The sequence below is a fragment of the Oryx dammah genome, unplaced genomic scaffold, assembly GCF_014754425.2.
Source record: "Oryx dammah isolate SB20612 unplaced genomic scaffold, SCBI_Odam_1.1 HiC_scaffold_23, whole genome shotgun sequence".
Taxonomy (NCBI): Eukaryota; Metazoa; Chordata; class Mammalia; order Artiodactyla; family Bovidae; genus Oryx; species Oryx dammah.
This window is the reverse complement of record NW_024070207.1, coordinates 93,119,736-93,137,825: the sequence shown is the minus strand read 5'-3', so window position 1 is coordinate 93,137,825 and position 18,090 is coordinate 93,119,736. Positions and strand designations below refer to the sequence as shown.

General features: G+C 39.7%; 1 protein-coding gene across 9 annotated transcripts in view; it reads right to left on the bottom strand.

Annotated features, from left to right (window-relative positions):
- The window catches only part of CASK (calcium/calmodulin dependent serine protein kinase), a 392,189-nt gene that overhangs the window by 101,964 nt on the left and 272,135 nt on the right, over positions 1-18,090 (bottom strand). For all 9 annotated transcript variants that reach the window (XR_005725457.1, XM_040266154.1, XM_040266155.1 and 6 more), the window contains one exon: positions 12,466-12,549. Coding sequence is in view for 8 of the 9 variants with exons in the window: in XM_040266154.1 (XP_040122088.1) it covers positions 12,466-12,549 (84 nt within the window). In the remaining variant the exon portion in view is untranslated. The remainder of the gene's footprint in view (positions 1-12,465; positions 12,550-18,090) is intronic.

Below are 18,090 nucleotides of genomic sequence, written 5' to 3'. Positions count from 1 at the left end.
GGGTCAGGGGCGGCGGCCGGGAGGAGCTACCCCACGTCCCGGGTCAGGGGCGGCGGCCGGGAGGAGCTACCCCACGTCCGGGGTCAGGGGCGGCGGCCCGGAGGAGCTACCCCACATCCGGGGTCAAGGGCGGTGGCCGGAAGGAGCTATCTGCTGCGGGCGCAGGAGGGCCAAGAGGAGCTACTCCACCTTCAAGGTCAGGAGGGGCGACCTCGTCCAAGGTAAGGAGCAACAGCTGTGCTTTGCTGGAGCAGCCCTGAAGAGATACCCGACATCCAAGGTAAGAGAAACCCAAGTAAGACAGAAGGTGTTGTGAGAGGGCATCAGAGGGCAGACATACTGAAACCATAACCACAGAAAACTAGCCGATCTGATCACACGGACCACAGCTTTGTCTAACTCAATGAAAGTAAGCCTTGCCGTGTGGGGCCACCCAAGATGGACAGGTCATGGTGGAGAGGTCTGACAGAATGTGGTCCACTGGAGAAGGGAATGGCAAGCCACTTCAGTATTCTTGCCTTGAGAACCACATAAACAGTATGAAAAGGCAAAATGATAGGATACTGAAAGAGGAACTCCCCAGGTCGTTAAGTGCCGAATATGCTCCTGGAGATCAGTGGAGAAATAACCCCAGAAAGAATGAAGGGATGGAGCCAAAGCAAAAACAATACCCAGCTGTGGATGTGACTGGTGATAGAAGCAAGATTCGATGCTGTAAAGAGCAATATTGCATAGGAACCTGGAATGTTAGGTCCATGAATCAAGGCAAATTGGAAGTGGTCAAACAGGAGATGGCAAGAGTGAACGGCAACATTCTAGGAATCAGCAAACTAAAATGGACTGGAATGAGTGAATTTAACTCAGATGACCATTATATCTACTACTGTGGGCAGGAATCCCTTAGAAAAAATGGGGTAGCCATCATGGTCAACAAAAGAGTCTGAAATGCAGTACTTGGATGCAATCTCAAAAATGACAGAATGATCTCTGTTCATTTCCAAATCCAAGCCTATGCCCCAACCAGTAATGCTGAAAAAGCTGAAGTTGAACGGTTCTATGAAGACCTACAAGACTTTTTAGAACTAACATCCAAAAAAGATGTCCTTTTTATTATAGGGGACTGGAATGCAAAAGTAGGAAGTCAAAAAACACCTGGGGTAACAGGCAAATTTGGCCTTGGAATACGGAATGAAGCAGGGCAAAGGCTAATAGAGTTTTGCCAAGAGAACGCACTGGTCATAGCAAACACCCTCTTCCAACAACACAAGAGAAGACTCTGCACATGGACATCACCAGATGGTCAACACCGAAACCAGATTCGTTATATTCTTTGCAGCCAGAAATGGAGAAGCTCTATACAGTCAGCAAAAACAAGACCAGGAGCTGACTGTGGCTCAGATCATGAACTCCTTATTGCCAAATTCAGACTTAAATTGAAGAAAGTAGGGAAAACCACTAGACCATTCAGGTATGACCTAAATCAAATCCCTTATGATTATATAGTGGAAGTGAGAAATAGATTTAAGGGACTAGATCTGATAGATAGAGTGCCTGATGAACTATGGAATGAGGTTTGTGACATTGTACAGGAGACAGGGATCAAGACCATCTCCATGGAAAAGAAATGCAAAAAAGCAAACTGTCTGTCTGGGGAGGCCTTACAAATAGCTGTGAAAAGAAGAGAAGTGAAAAGCAAAGGAGAAAAGGAAAGATATAGGCATCTGAATGCAGAGTTCCAAAGAATAGCAAGAAGAGATAAGAAAGCCTTCCTCAGCAATCAATGCAAAGAAATAGAGGAAAACAACAGAATGGGAAAGACTAGAGATCTCTTCAAGAAAATTAGAGATACCAAGGGAACATTTCATGCAAAGATGGGCTCGATAAAGGACAGAAATGGTATGGACCTAACAGAAGCAGAAGATATTAAGAAGAGGTGGCAAGAATACACAGAAGAACTGTACAAAAAAGATCTTCATGACCTAGATAATCACAATGGTGTGATCACTCAGCTAGAGCCAGACATCCTGGAATGTGAAGTCAAGTGGGCCTTAGAAACCATCACTACGAACAAAGCTAGTGGAGGTGATGGAATTCCAGTTGAGGTATTTCAAATCCTGAAAGATGATCCTGTGAAAATGCTGCACTCAATATGCCAGCAAGTTTGGAAAACTCAGCAGTGGCCACAGGACTAGAAAAGGTCAGTTTTCATTCAAATCCCAAAGAAAGGCAATGCCAAAGAATGCTCAAACTACTGCACAATTGCACTCATCTCACACGTTAGTAAAGTAATGCTCAAAATTCTCCAAGCCAGGCTTCAGCAATACGTGAACCGTGAACTTCCAGATGTTCAAGCTGGTTTTAGAAAAGGCAGAAGAACCAGAGATCAAATTGCCAACATCTGCTGGATTATCAAAAAAGCGAGAGAGTTCCAGAAAAACATCTATTTCTGCTTTATTGACTAAGCCAAAGCCCTTGACTGTGGATCACAATAAACTGTGGAAAATTCTAAAAGAGGTGGGAATACCAGACCACCTGTCCTGCCTCTTGAGAAATCTGTATGCAGGTCAGGAATCAACAGTTAGAACTGGACATGGAACAACAGACTGGTTCCAAATAGGAAAAGGAGTACATCAAGGCTGCATATTGTCACCCTGCTTATTTAACTTATATGCAGAGTACATCATGAAAAATGCTGGGCTGGAAGAAGCACAAGCTGGAATCAAGATTCCCGGGAGAAATCTCAATAACCTCAGATATGCAGATGACGCCACCCTTATGGCAGAAAGTGAAGAGGAACTACAAAGCCTCTTGATGAAAGTGAAAGAGGAGAGTGAAAAAGTTGGCTTAAAGCTCAACATTCAGAAAATTAATATCATGGCATCTGGTCCCATCACTTCATGGGAAATAGATGGGGAAACAGTGGAAACAGACTTTATATTTTTGGGCTCCAAAATCACTGCAGATGGTGACTGCAGCCATGAAATTAAAAGACGCTTACTCCTTGGAAGGAAAGTTAGGACCAACCTAGATAGCATATTCAAAAGCAAAGACGTTACTTTGACAACAAAGGTCCGTCTAGTCAAGGCTATGGTTTTCCCATTTCATGTACGGATGTGAGAGTTGGACTGTGAAGAAAGCTGGGTGCCAAAGAATTGATGCTTTTGAACTGTGGTGTTGGAGAAGACTCTTGAGAGTCCCTTGGACTGCAAGGAGATCCAACCAGTTCATCCTAAAGGAGATCAGCCCTGGGTGTTCTTTGGGAGGACTGATGCTGAAGCTGAAACTCCAATAGTTTGGCTACCTTATGTGAAGAGTTGACTCATTGGAAAAGACCCTGATGCTGGGAGGGATTGGGGGCTGGAGAAGAAGGGGACAACAGAGGATGAGATGGCTGGATGGCATCACCGACTCGATGGATATGAATTTGGGTATACTCCAGGAGTTGGTGATGGACCGGGAGGCCTGGCATGCTGAGCTTCGTGGGGTCACAAAGAGTCGGACACGACTGAGCGACTGAACTGAAGTGAAACACAGTGACTGCATGTGGGCTCAAAAGTTCAATGTAAAATGGGTCCAAAACAGATTGTGGATTTATAGAATTTTATTAGAGTTTGAGAGTCAACCGCAAAGATGATTCATTCTAAAGAGATGTATTTAGCAGATGAGGAAAACAGGTCCAGAGGGGCTTACTAACTGCTTAAGGTTGCTGCCAACTTAAAGAGACAGATCAGGAGTAGACAGAATTGAGGTCTTCTGACTACTCTGTTCAGTTCAACAGTTTTTACTATTACAGAGGTCAAAAATACTTTCCTATAAAGGGCTAGACAGTGAATATTTTAGGCTTGCAGAGCATATGGTCTCTGCTGCAACTATTCAACTCTGCCATTCAGCATTAAAGCAGCTATTTCTGTGGTCCAATTAAACTTTATATATAAAAATAGAAAGATGCATTAATTTATGAAAGCATAGAGCTCTTTATGGATAAGCATCTTATGGATAGTATCACTGACTCAATGGACATGAACTTGGGCAAACTCCAGGAGATAGTGAGGGACAGGGAGGCCTGGCATGCTGCAGAGAGTCAGACATAACTAAGTGACTAAACAACAACAAAGAACTCTTATGTGAGTGCTTTAGTTCCCAGATTGTGTATCGTCAACCTCTCTACTATGCTGTTGCTATATACCCTGTGGGTATAACAACATAAAACCAGATCGTCTAGTAGTTCTTGAACCTTCCCACTTTTATTGAATCCTTGTTAAAGAAGCTGTTTCTATCTACTTTAGAAGATATACTCACATAAGTTTTGAGTAAAACATAACAAGTTTGACTTAAGACCATTCACAATCTGATAACTAATATTAAAGATGCAATTTTCTACTAAGCACATTAACCTAGAAATGAGAAGGAAGAATCTAAATTCAAAGAAAAAAAGAAGTACAAGTAATTAAGCACGATCATATTTGTAGTTAATATGTCAAACATGAAAATGGAATGCTCCCCACTAGAAAATTCTGTGTCTCATTTAAGGAAGTGGGAAGCAAACAACAACAAAAAAATGGTTAGCTCAGACTTCTGCTAAATTAAACTACTGTAGACACTTAAGGAAGCAACAAAGTTACTGAGTAGGGAACAGGAGAGTTGAACATGGATGAATTACTGACTTGAAGACAATGTCAAAAGCCAATACTCCCTTTTTGGTGATCCATAAGTGAGCTCAGAAAAAAAAAAAAACACCATGAAGCTTGATAGGCACGAGGGCAGGGAGGTATATTTTTAAAAGGCTTCCCTGGTGGCTCAGAGGTTAAAGCGTCTGCCTCCAATGCGGGAGACCTGGGTTTGATCCCTGGGTCGGGAAGATCCCCTGGAGAAGGAAATGGTAACCCACTCCAGTATTCTTGCCTGGAGAATCCCATGGACGGAGAAGCCTAGTAGGTTATAGTCCACAGGGTCACAAAGAGTCAGACACGACTGAGTGACTTCACCTCAAATACAAAACACGCAAGCATGAGATGTAGAATAACGCATTGGCTTTGTACCCAAGTGGTGAGGACACATCTAATCATTTTTTGATATATAGAGGGGGCAAAAAGCATCACAGGGGCACACAAAAGTGTGACATAAGAATTGAGAGAGGATCATCTTACTAGGATTCAAAATACTGAACTCAAAACCTTAAAAAGGGTGGAGAACCTGGAGAGGTTGAAGCTGGAGAGAGATGACCAAACGGCTAGAAAAATCATTTCAAGGCAAAAATGTTAAAGGACTGAGGTTGGCTACATTTAAGAATTAGGTCCTAGATGATAATGAGGTAAGACCATAGATTAAATCAGAACCTCCCATGTCTCTCCATGCAGTCACAACCAAAGTTATCATTCAGTTTAGTCAGCTTAGCCTACATGTATTTGATACTTAAGCACAGTCTAAACACAACTCTAAAACCTAGAATTTCATAATTAAGTCAGGACACGTGATTAAAGGAGGTTGTGCTATCATCTCTGAAGATTAAAAATGAGACTTGTTGGTAAAGTCAGTATGGCTGTATTTAAGAGCCATTGTGGGGCTTCCCAGGTCGTGCTAGTGGTAGAGTACCTGTCTGCCAATGCGGCAGACTTAAGAGATGCAGGTTCCATCCCTGGGTGGGGAAGATCCCCTGGAGAAGGACATGACAGCCCACTCCAGTATTCTTGCCTGAAGAATCCCATGGGCAGAGGAGCCTGGTGGGCTACGGTCCAAAGGATTGCAGAATTGGTCATGACTGAAGTGACTTAGCATAGCACAGGAGCAATTGCATGGAATAAATAACTGAGGAATCCTTTTGGGTCTGTGTAAAAGTATTTTATAAAGATGATCTTTTAATGTATATAATAACTTTCAAAAGCCAGACTAACTTTGGAAGTAATAAATTCTGCATTTCAGAATCAAAAATGCATAGAATTGCTTTGCAAAATATAGGTGAAGATCAAACTCATGTCAGTTATTATTTATGTAACTGTTCATACCAGAATAACAGTTTTCAGTTTTCAGAACCAAAGGTGCCCTTTGGACACCAGATTTACTGCCCTGAGTGGCTGGAGCCCACCATCTTTGTGCTCATGTGCTGTCCTCTCTGGTAGTGAGAGGACTGTGGGTATAAATGCCATGTAAAGTGCTGGTTTTCATTAGGGCACAAAGGTCCTTGTTAAATCCTTAAGTAAGCTCTTGTTGAATTGACAGAAAGGGGAAGATTGACAAAAGTGAAAGTGCAGTCGCTCAGTCGCGTCTGACTCTTTGTGGCCCCATGGAGTGTAGCCTACCAGGCTCCTCTGTCCATGGAATTTTCTAGGCAAGAGTATTGGAGTGGGCTGCCATTTCCTTCTCCAGAGGATCTTCCTGACCCAGGGACTGAACTCGGGTCTCCTGCATTGCAGGCAGATGCTTTACCATCTGAGCCACCAGGGATATCTCAGATTGACAAAAGGCAGCTAATTAGAGCTTCCCGGCTGGCCTCTCAAAGATGCTGCTTAGGGGTTTCAGAACTCTGGCAGGTAGTAGTGCTGTACAACAGAACTTTCTGTGATGATGGAAAGGTCTTACGCCTGTACTGCCCAAAACTGTAGCCACCAGCCACATGTGGTATTGAGCAACTGAAATGTGGCTAGTGCAACTGAGAAATCAAATTTTAAATTTTATTTATTAGTTAAAATTAAAGTATCAATAGCTACATATGCCTAGTGGCTATTGCACTGGACAGTAAGTACTGGAATACAGCATTCCTCAACATTTTTTTTTCTATTTCTGCAAAGTACAGGAACCCAAGAGACCAACTGGTAAGTCAGAGAAGTAACGCAGGCTATATTTTTGTAATCTGCAAAATCAATAAAGGAAAATTATAGGAAGTTATCAGAAATCTCCCTTCCTTTCTGTATATACAAGGAATAAATGGTTTTAATCTCTAAACTGAATTATGTGGATGCAGCTCACCATTTCCTGAACTGATTGCAATAAACTTACTCAAATATGGGATATTACTTCTATTTGTATAGATTATCTGTGACATACTTCACTATAGGGAAATTTGCTTTCTAATTCATGAACCAAAGAGGATGGTTTCTAGAACAGATTCCCTCCTGAGCCTCTTCCTTAGATAGACAAGCTCAGGCACCCACAGCCCTTTTGCATCCCCCGTCCCCTTTGCACCGTAACTCCTTCATGTAAATGACACCCAGGGTTAGAGTACAGGAATGCCTCCTGAAGAGACACATACCTATAGAGCACAGATTTTTCAGACAGCCTGCAGCACACAGTTTGTCCCATGTATCCTAATATTCAGTCTGAGAAAATACAATCCTCATATCTAGTATTCTTGCCTGGAAAATCCCATGGACGGAGGAGCCTGGTAGGCTGCAGTCCATGGAGTCACGAAGAGTCAGACATTTACTGAGCGACTTCACTTTCACGCGTTGGAGAAGGAAATGGCAACCCACTCCAGTGTTCTTGCCTGGAGAATCCCAGGGACGGTAGAGCCTGGTGGGCTGCCGTCTATGGGGTCGCAGAGAGTCGGACACGACTGAAGCGACTTAGCAGAAGCAGCAGTCCCGTGCTCAGGACTATGTAGTTTATATAAGAAGCATTGCTTCTAGAGGATTTAAAAAAAACTGAAGTATTAAGCTCAGTTTAATAGAGCTCAGCTGTGGTGTTCTAAATGGGAAGGAAATCCAAAAAAGAAGGGATATATTATATGTACATGTGATTCACTTTGCTGTACAGTAGAAACTAACACAACTTGTAAATCAACTCTACTCCAAAAAAAAAAAAAAAAACAGGATTCTAGAGCTTGGTATGAAATAAAAGGAGGGGAAAAACTCAACATATGAAATGTCTGATAACCAAAATGGGGAAAAGAGTTTTTCCATTATCATTCACAGATGTAAAATTAAATAGTGAAAGAAAGGAAAATAAAAAGAAATGGGTGATAATTCAAATCACAAGCAGGGTTCTGTAAACATTTAAAACCTACAGTTCGAACGATAGTCTGAAAATGATGTTAATGCTTTATAATTGTCCAAATAATCCTCTCATCAGGGAATATGTTGTGTCCTGTAGGCTGCTGAACAGGTTAAATGCCAAAATGAATGTATAAATGTGGAAAGGAACAATTTTTGATTGCTGAGTGTTGATATTATTATAACCAATCATGAGCGATAGTCTTGAAATTTCAGCAGAGTAAAATGAATAATGTTTTACATTCTGGCATAAAATAGTTCCATAAAATTTTCAGAATGGGAAAAAGGTTTAATTGCAAATATAATAAACTCACTACCAAAAATACATTAGAATTTATTCAAACAGGTATAAGCCTTTTAGAAGGTGAATTATTTATAGAGATCAAATATCTTATTAAATACATGTATACGTTCTGATGCCAACAATTTCAGTAGTAAACTTACCCTAACAATATAATCAGAGGTGTACAAAGATTTAGTAATAAAAATAGAGCCAATGCAACAGTATTTATGGCCATGGAAAACTGGAAGTAATGCCCATGTCCAATAGCTGGTTAATAAATGATGATGTGTACATAGGATGGAATTTTGTAGACCCATTACAAGTTTGTGCTTCCGAGTAATGACTCTCAATAAGGTAAACTTATCAGAAGCACCCATGAGGCTTTTTCAAAAAAATGCATGCCCCTCCAACCTCTTGCATGCCTGGGGCTGAGAGAGGGATGGTTAGTGTCTTGATGAGTTGAGTGGTGCAGTGAGTTACTGTTAGTATGTGAATGTGTCACATCTCTCAAGTGTGCAAAAGTGAAAACCAGTATTTAAGAAGAATATTTGCATAAGTTCACATAAAGAAAACCAACCCTTTTAAAGTGTAAATTCAGTGCTAATTAGTACAGTCACAGTGTTGTGCAATGACCATTCCTGTTTCATCCCAAACCCATTAAGTAGTCTATACCCATTAAGCAGTCCATCCCATTTAGGAATTACAGCTGTTTATAAATAGAGATAAAATCAAGCATATTAAATAAATCCTAAAATAATAATGAAACAATAACAAAGTATTAATAGAAAGTGGTGTCTATGGAGAACTTATGACTGACAGGTACTATTCTAACTGCTGCTACTGCTACTGCTATGTCACTTCAGTCGTGTCTGACTCTGTGTGACCCCATAGACGGCAGCCCATCAGGCTCCTCCATCCCTGGGATTCTCCAAGCAAGAACACTGGAGTGGGTTGCCATTTCCTTCTCCAATGTATGAAAGTGAAAAGTGAAAGTGAAGTCGCTCAGTCATGTCCGACTCTTGGCGACCCCATGGACTGCAGCCTACCAGGCTCCTCCGTCCATGGGATTTTCCAGGCAAGAGTACTGGAGTGGGGTGCCATTGCCTTCTCCTTTCTAACTGCTATAATATTATTAATTCATTAAATCCTTACAATCCTATGAGTTAGCTATTATCACCATCATCCCCATCTTATAGATAAGGAAACTGAGGCACAGAGAATTGAAATAACTTGTTCAAGGTTACACAGCTAGTGTCAGAGTCAGGATTCACCTCAGGCAGTGTAGCTCTAGAGGCCATTCTTTCTCTGAATGCTATACTCCTCTTTCTTCTTGCTATAAAATTTCCTACCTCTGACTTAGTTACAAAATCAATTTTCTACTGCTTTCTGTGAACTTCCCTTTTAATCACTTCAAAGGGAATCATAATAATTAGGTTGTTTCCACCATTTGATGAGCTTAAAAACAGTGTCTGAGTAGAAGGATGGGTACCTAGCTGTTTACTTGTGAAAATAAATTGGGCGGTGGGCTCTGAAAGCCAGGAAAGTTGCAATCTTTGTTCTAGAAGCTCTTAGAAGTGGCAGAATGAGAATGAGTTTTTTGAGGAGAGTAGGTATAACCAGCTTTAACCAGGGTGACTGAATCACTGAATGGGATGCAGCTTTACCAGAAGCTGAAAAAACCTCAATGACAAGCCTGCTAATGTTCCTAATTCTAGGTTGTTTGGTGGGTCTTAAAATTTTAAATAGGCCTGCAAAGGGATGTGGTAAATTCACATGACCCCTCTCTGCTGTGACAGCTTGCTCCTGTCCAAATGAATCTTAGTCACTACTTTGGCTATTTTAGGCCCAAGTCTGATTCTGTGGCACTGGGAGAAATACAGCATGTATTTCTCGCGATGAGGCAAGCCTGAGCCCTGTGGTAAAAGGCTCGTACTTGGGCATTGAGAGGTTCGGTCTCAGACAGGGTAATGTCACATAGGCCAAAGCAACATCAGAGTTAAAAAGACTTCAGGAAGGACTTGAGACAGAGGTATAGTTAATAGCTTCTTTGGGAAAGAAACTAATTTCAAAAATGGCTGACCAAATTTCACTTTGGCTAAGATTTTTTTTTTCTTTTGTAGCCTACACTGGTTCAGGTGTATAGTAAAGCATGCAAACAAACAAACAAAACCCCAGAGTCTTGGGAAACTTCTTTGGGCACCATCTCAATAACGGCATGTTATCAATAATTATTTTTCTGGCGAGGATTTTTAAAGTAAATAGAGAAGAGCTAGTCTGAACCTCCTGACTGCAAAATCAACTAGGAGAAAGGCTAACTGGGAATAATCAACACCAACAGTGACATGTTAGAGTTGCCCTTACTCTACAGTTGCACTCTCCGGTAGAACTTTCTACAGTGATGGAAACAGGCTATATTTGCATTATCTGATATGGCCATTAATATGACCACTAGGCTATTGAACGCTTGGAATGTTCTAGTGTGACTGAGGAACAGATCTTTTATTTATTAATAATTTAAATAATTTAATGATTAATATCTCCCTTGGACAGCAAGGAGATCAGTCAATCCTAAAGGAAATCAACCCTGAGTATTCACTGGAAGGACTGAAGCCGAAACTCCAATACTTTGGCCACCTGATTTGAAGAGCCGCCTCACTGGAAAAGACCCTGATGCTGGGAAAGATTGAGGGCAGGAGGAGAAAGGGATTACAGAGAACAAGATAGTTGGAGAGGACGAGATGGTTGGATGGCATCACTGACTCAGTGGACATGAGTTTGAGCAAACTCGGAGATAGTGAAGGACAGGGAAGCCTGGCATGGTGGGGTCACAAAGAGTCAGACATGACTGAGTGACCGAACAACAACAAATTAATAATTTTAACTAATTTAGGGGACTTCCCTGGTGGTCCAGTGGTTAAGAAACCACCTGCCAATTCAGGCGACAGAGGTTCAACCCTAATCAGGAAACTAAGATTCCACATGCTGCGGGGCAACTAAGTCTGCACACCACAACTACTGAGCCCATGCACCACAACTGGAGAGAAGCCTGTGTGCTGCAACTAAGACCTGATGCAGCCAAACAGATACATCAATATGAACAAATAATCATTTTAATTCACTTAGATTTTAATAGTTACATGCGGCTAGTGGCTAATATGTTGGCCAGTTCAGCTCTGTATGATAATATTGTGCCTTACATAGTTTTCCAAAAATTCATAAAAACATTCTTATAAATCTAGAGTTGAAGACAATCATTCACAACATATTTCAAGGGTCAGCTACAAGTGAATGAATAAATATTATTGCAACTTATGATGTATCTGAAAATAGTTATGAAGAAAAGTTTTACAGCTTGCAGGAATCACATGGCTAAGGAGGAGTCTTATCTAATCAACCACTTAGAGGACAGAGTTAAGTTTTTTAATAGTAATCAAAGTAAGTCAAACCTGAGTTAATTTTAAGATCATAATATAATCGTTTCCTCTGCTGCAGGGAGGAGGGAAATGCTGTCCCTTAAGATTTTTGTCCAGTGCTGTAAAGATTCCATTATCTTATTCTGGGTCTTTTTCAAAAACCTCAAAAACCTTTTAAAGTCAAATGGGCTGTCCAAATGAAGTAATAGTGCTTTTTTTCTTTTCCAGTGTGTTGGAGGATAGGGAGTATGGTAAATGGGAGAAAGGTATCCCAGGAAGAATAAAGAAAAAGTGAGAAAATGATCTGGAAATATTTTCTAGTAGACCAAGGTTGTGGGGATTTTTACTGCTTTGTGATGGTTGTTCAATCCTAGTTCCAATTCTAATTTTGTGTTGTTTCCATTGAACTAAACTTACATTTTCTGTCAAAATATTTAAGTTTGAGAAAATGTGGCTTAGATTAAAATTCAACAATAGTGGATAATAGCAAGTTCCTATTTTTAAAGTAATTATATCTGTGCTATGAATTTTTAAAGATAACATAAATCTAAAATGTGATTCATCTTCCATTTATTTTAACTTATTGCTGGGATTTGTACTTAGATATTACCTTACATTATTAAAAACCCCCAAATCTTATTGAAATAATGGTAAATTTTGGCATTGAGAATTTGGCTGTAAGAAAACTACAGCCAACATCAGTATAATATTTATGGGCACTGAAACAGAATAAAAATATCAGCAAATGCTTCTGTCTGGCTTTTTGCTGATTTCTTTAATTTACCTTTAGTTTCCTCCGTGCATTGAATTTCCTCAGTTGCTCTACTGTTTCTGGAAGATGAATCTTGTAGGCATAACGATCCCGCTCCTAAAAAAAGATGAAAGATAATGAACACACATAGCTCTTTAAAAAAGTGAAGAAGCTAAATTTAAAATAAACAACAAACCCAATTGGATATGAAGGTCAAAACTGACAGTAAAATAGTATTTCATCTTCATCAATAACAAAGGGCTAAAATAATGATCCATGTAATTTTTCAGATACATGGCTATATGGCTAAAATAATTCATCATAATTATTATGAAGGCATGAAGTTGACACAATCTTGTCAGGTAAAATGAGCCTTCAGGAAATCAACTCACAACTAATTCAGCATTCTGAGTTGTCAAGAATAACTGGATTTTAAAAGGAAAGTCCCAGTATCTTCAAACTAGGACAAACTTATCAAGCCCATTCTAATCCAACCATTTCTCCATGTGGGATCCCCTTGAATCTCTGATGGATGATCACTCTGACTTCATACAATAGGAGGGTATTACTTTATGGCAGCCCACTACAATTTTAAGAACGTGAAAAAATTCTTACTCAGACCACCTGTGGCTTGTCTGGACTAGCTCTTCTCTTTGGGCATCACAGAGTAAACACAATCCCTCTTCTGTATAATACTCCTTTAGTAGTTATGAGGGGGTTCATGCTTCCACCGAATCTACTCCTCTCTGATAATATCTCCAGTTGCCAACTTCTCATGTGTATTTCAGATGTCCTGTCATTCTCCTTATTGCCCTCTTTGGTTCTAATTTGTCAATATATCTTGAAGATTTTATGCTACAGGTACTTATTTTAGAAATATTTCTTGAGTACCTACTATGTGCCAGGCATCGTTCTATGCACTTGGGATTAACAAGTAAACAAAACCTTAACAAAGATTCTGGCCCTCATGTAGTTCATATTTTAATGGGAGAAGATAAGAAAATACAAAGAAGGGAAATTATAGAGTATGTTAAGAGTGCTATGGAATAAAGCAAAAAGGAAGGCAGGGTAAAGGTACATTGCAATTTAAAGTAGGGTGGTCAAGGTATGACCCAACTGAGAAAGTGACATCCAAGAGGTGAGGAGAGTGGTCTAGGCAGATAGAACAACTAAGTGCAAAGGCCTTTCAAAGGAGACAGTGTGCCTGAAATTTTCAATAAATAGCAAGGAGACTCATGTGTGGAGTAAATAGATCAGATTAGAGAAGTGGCAAGGCTGGTGCAGGCCATCAGGGGCCTTTGACTTTTATTTTGAGTGGGAGATGGAGCAACTGGGAGGTTAGCAGCTGGAGTGATGTGATCTGACAATGTAGAGGAATACTCTGGCTGTTGTGTTGAGACTAGATTGGAAAGGAGAGAGTTAAAAAAAAAAAGGCATGGAGACCAGTTAGGAGGTTATTGTAGTAATCTAGGGGGAAATGAAGGTGGATAAAACCAGATGGAAACAATAAAGACAGTGAAAGGGAGATAGACTCTGAATGTAGTTTGTCCTGAAAAAGTTTTACTGAGGTATAATTAGCATACAATTAACTGCACGTATACGATGGGATAAGTTTTGACATACATATACAAACATAAAACCATCCCCACAACCATAACGGACATATCCAACACTCTCAAAAGCTTTCTTGTATCTCTTTTGTTACCCCCTTCCCCATCCCCAGGCAACCACTGATCTATTCTCTGTTACTTTAGTTTGCATTTTCTAGAATTTAATATAAATGGGATAATACAGTACATATTAATTATTATCCAACTTTAGTCACTCTGCCTAAATATTTTAGCTTCACCCACATTGTTGCATGTATCAATAGTTCATTCTGTTTTATTGCTGGGGGTATTCCATTGAATGTGCTGTGCTTAGTCACTCAGTCGTGTCTGACTCTTTGCAACCCCATGGACTGTAGCCCGCCAGGCTCCTCTGTCCATGGGCATTCTCCAGGCAAAAATACTGGAGTGGGTTGCCTGCCTTCCTCCAGGGGATCTTCCTATCCCAGGGATCGAACCTAGGTCTTCTGCACCGCAGGCAGATTCTTTACCGTCTGAGCCACCAGGGAAGCCCATTCTATTGAATAGATGTACCATAACTTGTTTATCCATTCACCTGTTGATGCACCCTGGGTTGTTTCCAGTTTTTGCCCGTTATGTATAAGGATGCCATGAACATTAATGTACAAGTCTCTGTATGGACCTAAGTTTCATTTCTCTTAGGTAAACATGTAGGAGTAGAATGGCTAGGTCATTTTGTAAGAATATGTTTAACTTTTTAAGAAACTGTGCAACAGTTTTCCAAAGTGGCTGTACCATTTTACATTCCTACAACAGGTATGAGTTCCAGTTGTTCAACATCCTCACCAACATTTGGTTAGCCCCTGGGTAGCATACAAGAAGGACAGACTAGATGAGTATTGCAAAGGCATTGAAAATGAAACTGGCATTTGAATCATAGTATGTAAAAATGGGCTAGGATGTGTGTTATGAATCTAATTGGATTAACTGCCTACCAAAATAGAAGATTTAAATAAGAATCATAGTCTCATAACAATAATACTAAAAATGCCCAGCACACTATCCAAAATTACTCTTCATACTAAGAACCAGGAAAATCTCAACTAAATTAAATTTAAACACTTCTACTCTACAGGCTTTAACCCTTCTGTAGGCTTCCTAATTCTGAATATCTCCACTCATTCACCAAGCCTCATCAATTTTCCTTAATCACTCTCAGTTTGGATACTTCTTTCCCACTCCTACTATGACTCCCTGGTTCTGGCCACTGTCACTTCCTGGCTAGACAGACCAGCTTCTGTAGGACCTTTTTGCCTCTACTGCTTGTATCCTGACAGGTAACCCACCTGTGCACAGTGTCCAAAGGAATTACATGAGCATGCTGCTCATATAATTTTGCATCACTCAAAAGCTTGCAGTAGCTTTTGACTCTCTATACACTAATATCTAAAGTACCAAATTTGGCATTCTAGATATATTCTTCCCTCAAACCAAATTTTCAGTCTACTGCAACCCTATTTAAATAGCTGACCTTTGTATGATACGTGTTTCCTGACCCCTTCCCTGAATACCCTGAACGCTTCTAATGCTGTGCCTCCTCTGTGCCTCCCACGTGGGTATATGGCCCCTTTAGTTGTATTCACATGTGCAGCCTCCCTCCCCACTAGCTAGTGTGTAGCACTAGCCTACAGTGACTCACGTGCCCTGTTAGTCTTCCAGGGCCCATACTCCCGTATTCTTGTGAGATGCCTCTCACGTGTGACTTCTTTGAGGTTATCTTTCTATGTCTCTATGTTATATCAACAGCATTTGAAATTCCATTTCATGGTCTCACCATGCCTTTCTCTCTTTAATATGTTGGGAAGTTTAGAAGATAACAGACAGTGAAGTGAAAAGGGAGGGAATGATACAGTCAAAAACTTTTTTAAAATAAAATTATGCTTAAATTATGATTCCTGATATTTTCTAAGCAAATGAAATCATAAGATTAAAAAAAAGTCTATTAATGTACCTCTTACCACAAAACAAGTAAATATTAACTCCACAGCATTATAAAACTAAGACAAAAGAATAAAAATAATATTTTCCAGATTAAATAGTCCTACTTGAAACTAACAGTAATGTGATATGAATTCAGGAAAATCTGATTAGCAGTGTGTCTTGCATTTAAAGAAGTGTTTGATTCACTGTTCATTGTGCACACGAGATGCTAAATATACATTTAATTGATGTGTTGATTGGTTATTCCAAAATTCAAATTGATTAGGCTAATATAAATATCCTTTTCATCTTTATTATAGTCAATATACTTGGAATCTACATATTAAGGCTACAAAGGGTGTGAAAAGAGCTTAATTATCTGTGAGAAAATTAAAATCTTAGTTGGTCTTACTTTTGTTGGAATGAATATTTACAGCAAACAGCACTAATTTAGATAAAAGTATAATTTAACAACCTCAAGACACTCACATATTAATTGGTCTATTTACTCAAATTCCCATTTTATATGTCATGATTGAATAGGACTTTTTTGTGGTCTTGCCAAAGAAAGAATAATTTTTTTTTTTGACACAAAACAGTGGTATCATGACTTTTGGTACTTCTTACTACAAGGATTTTCATCATTTTATTTCTTTACATTGCAGTTACTCAGTTTTTCATATTTAAACTTTAGCTTAAATTTTAGCCATTGCTAAATTACCACCACTTCTATGCACAGCAATGATTTAAAAGTATACATGGAAAAGTACTGAAATATAACATAAGCCTGTTCTCATCAGCTTGATAACATTCTCATTGAATTCTTCCATCTTCAGATAACACACTGTAGTGAACAGTCTTCAGGAATTTTTTCAGTTAAGTTACTGACACTTTTGCCTTTTGTCTTTCTGGTGCCAGAAATCTGTTGTCTATTAAGCTCAGATTATTTGGCAAAAGAACTATAATCATTGCAGGGATAAGAGTTTCCAAAAATAAATATTATTAGTCAACAGATGCAAGATAATGAAAGCCAAATTTTCTAAAGGATATTAAAAATGACTAATATGGCTGCCATTTTCACTGTTACTTGGCATTTAAACTAGCTGCAAACAAAAAAAGATCCTCATGATAAGAAACAGAAAAGCAAAGGAAAATCAGGAGGTTCCCTGAGCTGTTTATTCCTGGGAGAAAATAAGTACTAAGAAAGTATCTCAGAACTGTTCACTCTTTTCTGGAGGAAGTCAGGAATAACTATAGCTGGGGAATTCAAGTCAAGAATAACTAAAGCTGAGTATCAGAGGATTGAATGCCGATGTGAAAAGTAATATTCTTAAGGAGAATCTAGATCTACTGGAATCTCAACATTGTTCAATCATACTATTATCCCATGTCATCACTGTTAAGATACACTATTAACCTATATTTAAGTATTATTATTTTGCATAATTTCTGGGGAGCTAGCATGGTATAGTAGTGTGAATACATTTATACATTCACTCATGAAATCATTAACTGATATTTATGAGCACCTACTAAATGTTAGGGGCTTCCCAGGTAGCACTAGTGGTAAAGAACCCATCTGCCAATGTAGGAGATAAGAGAGACAGGTTTGATTCCTGGGTGGGGAAGATCCCTTGGAGGAGGGTATGGCAACCCACTTCAGTATTCTCGCCTGGAGAATTCCATGGACAGAGGAGCCTGGTGGGCTACAGTCCATAGGGTTGCAAAGAGTCAGACACGACTGAAGCGTCTTAGCATGCACACACTACATGTCAGACACTTTCAAAGGTTCTATACAGAAGTGAACCAAGAGACAAAAATTCCTGCTCTGTATGCAGCTTATATTTTATGGAAGTAGACAGAGAAACAAATAAGTAAAATGTAAGTATGTCTCATGGTGACCAATGCTATGGAAAAAAAGTAAGGCAGGGAAGGGGGGTAGGGAATACTGGTGGCAGGGGACATTTCTTCCCCCAAATTTTAAATTGGGTGGTCAGGGAAGATCTCACTAAGAAGCTGCTATCTAAGCAAAGACTGAAGATGGTGAGGGAATAAGCCATGAAGATAGCTTGGGGAACAGTATTCTAGGGAAAGGGCATGACTAACACAG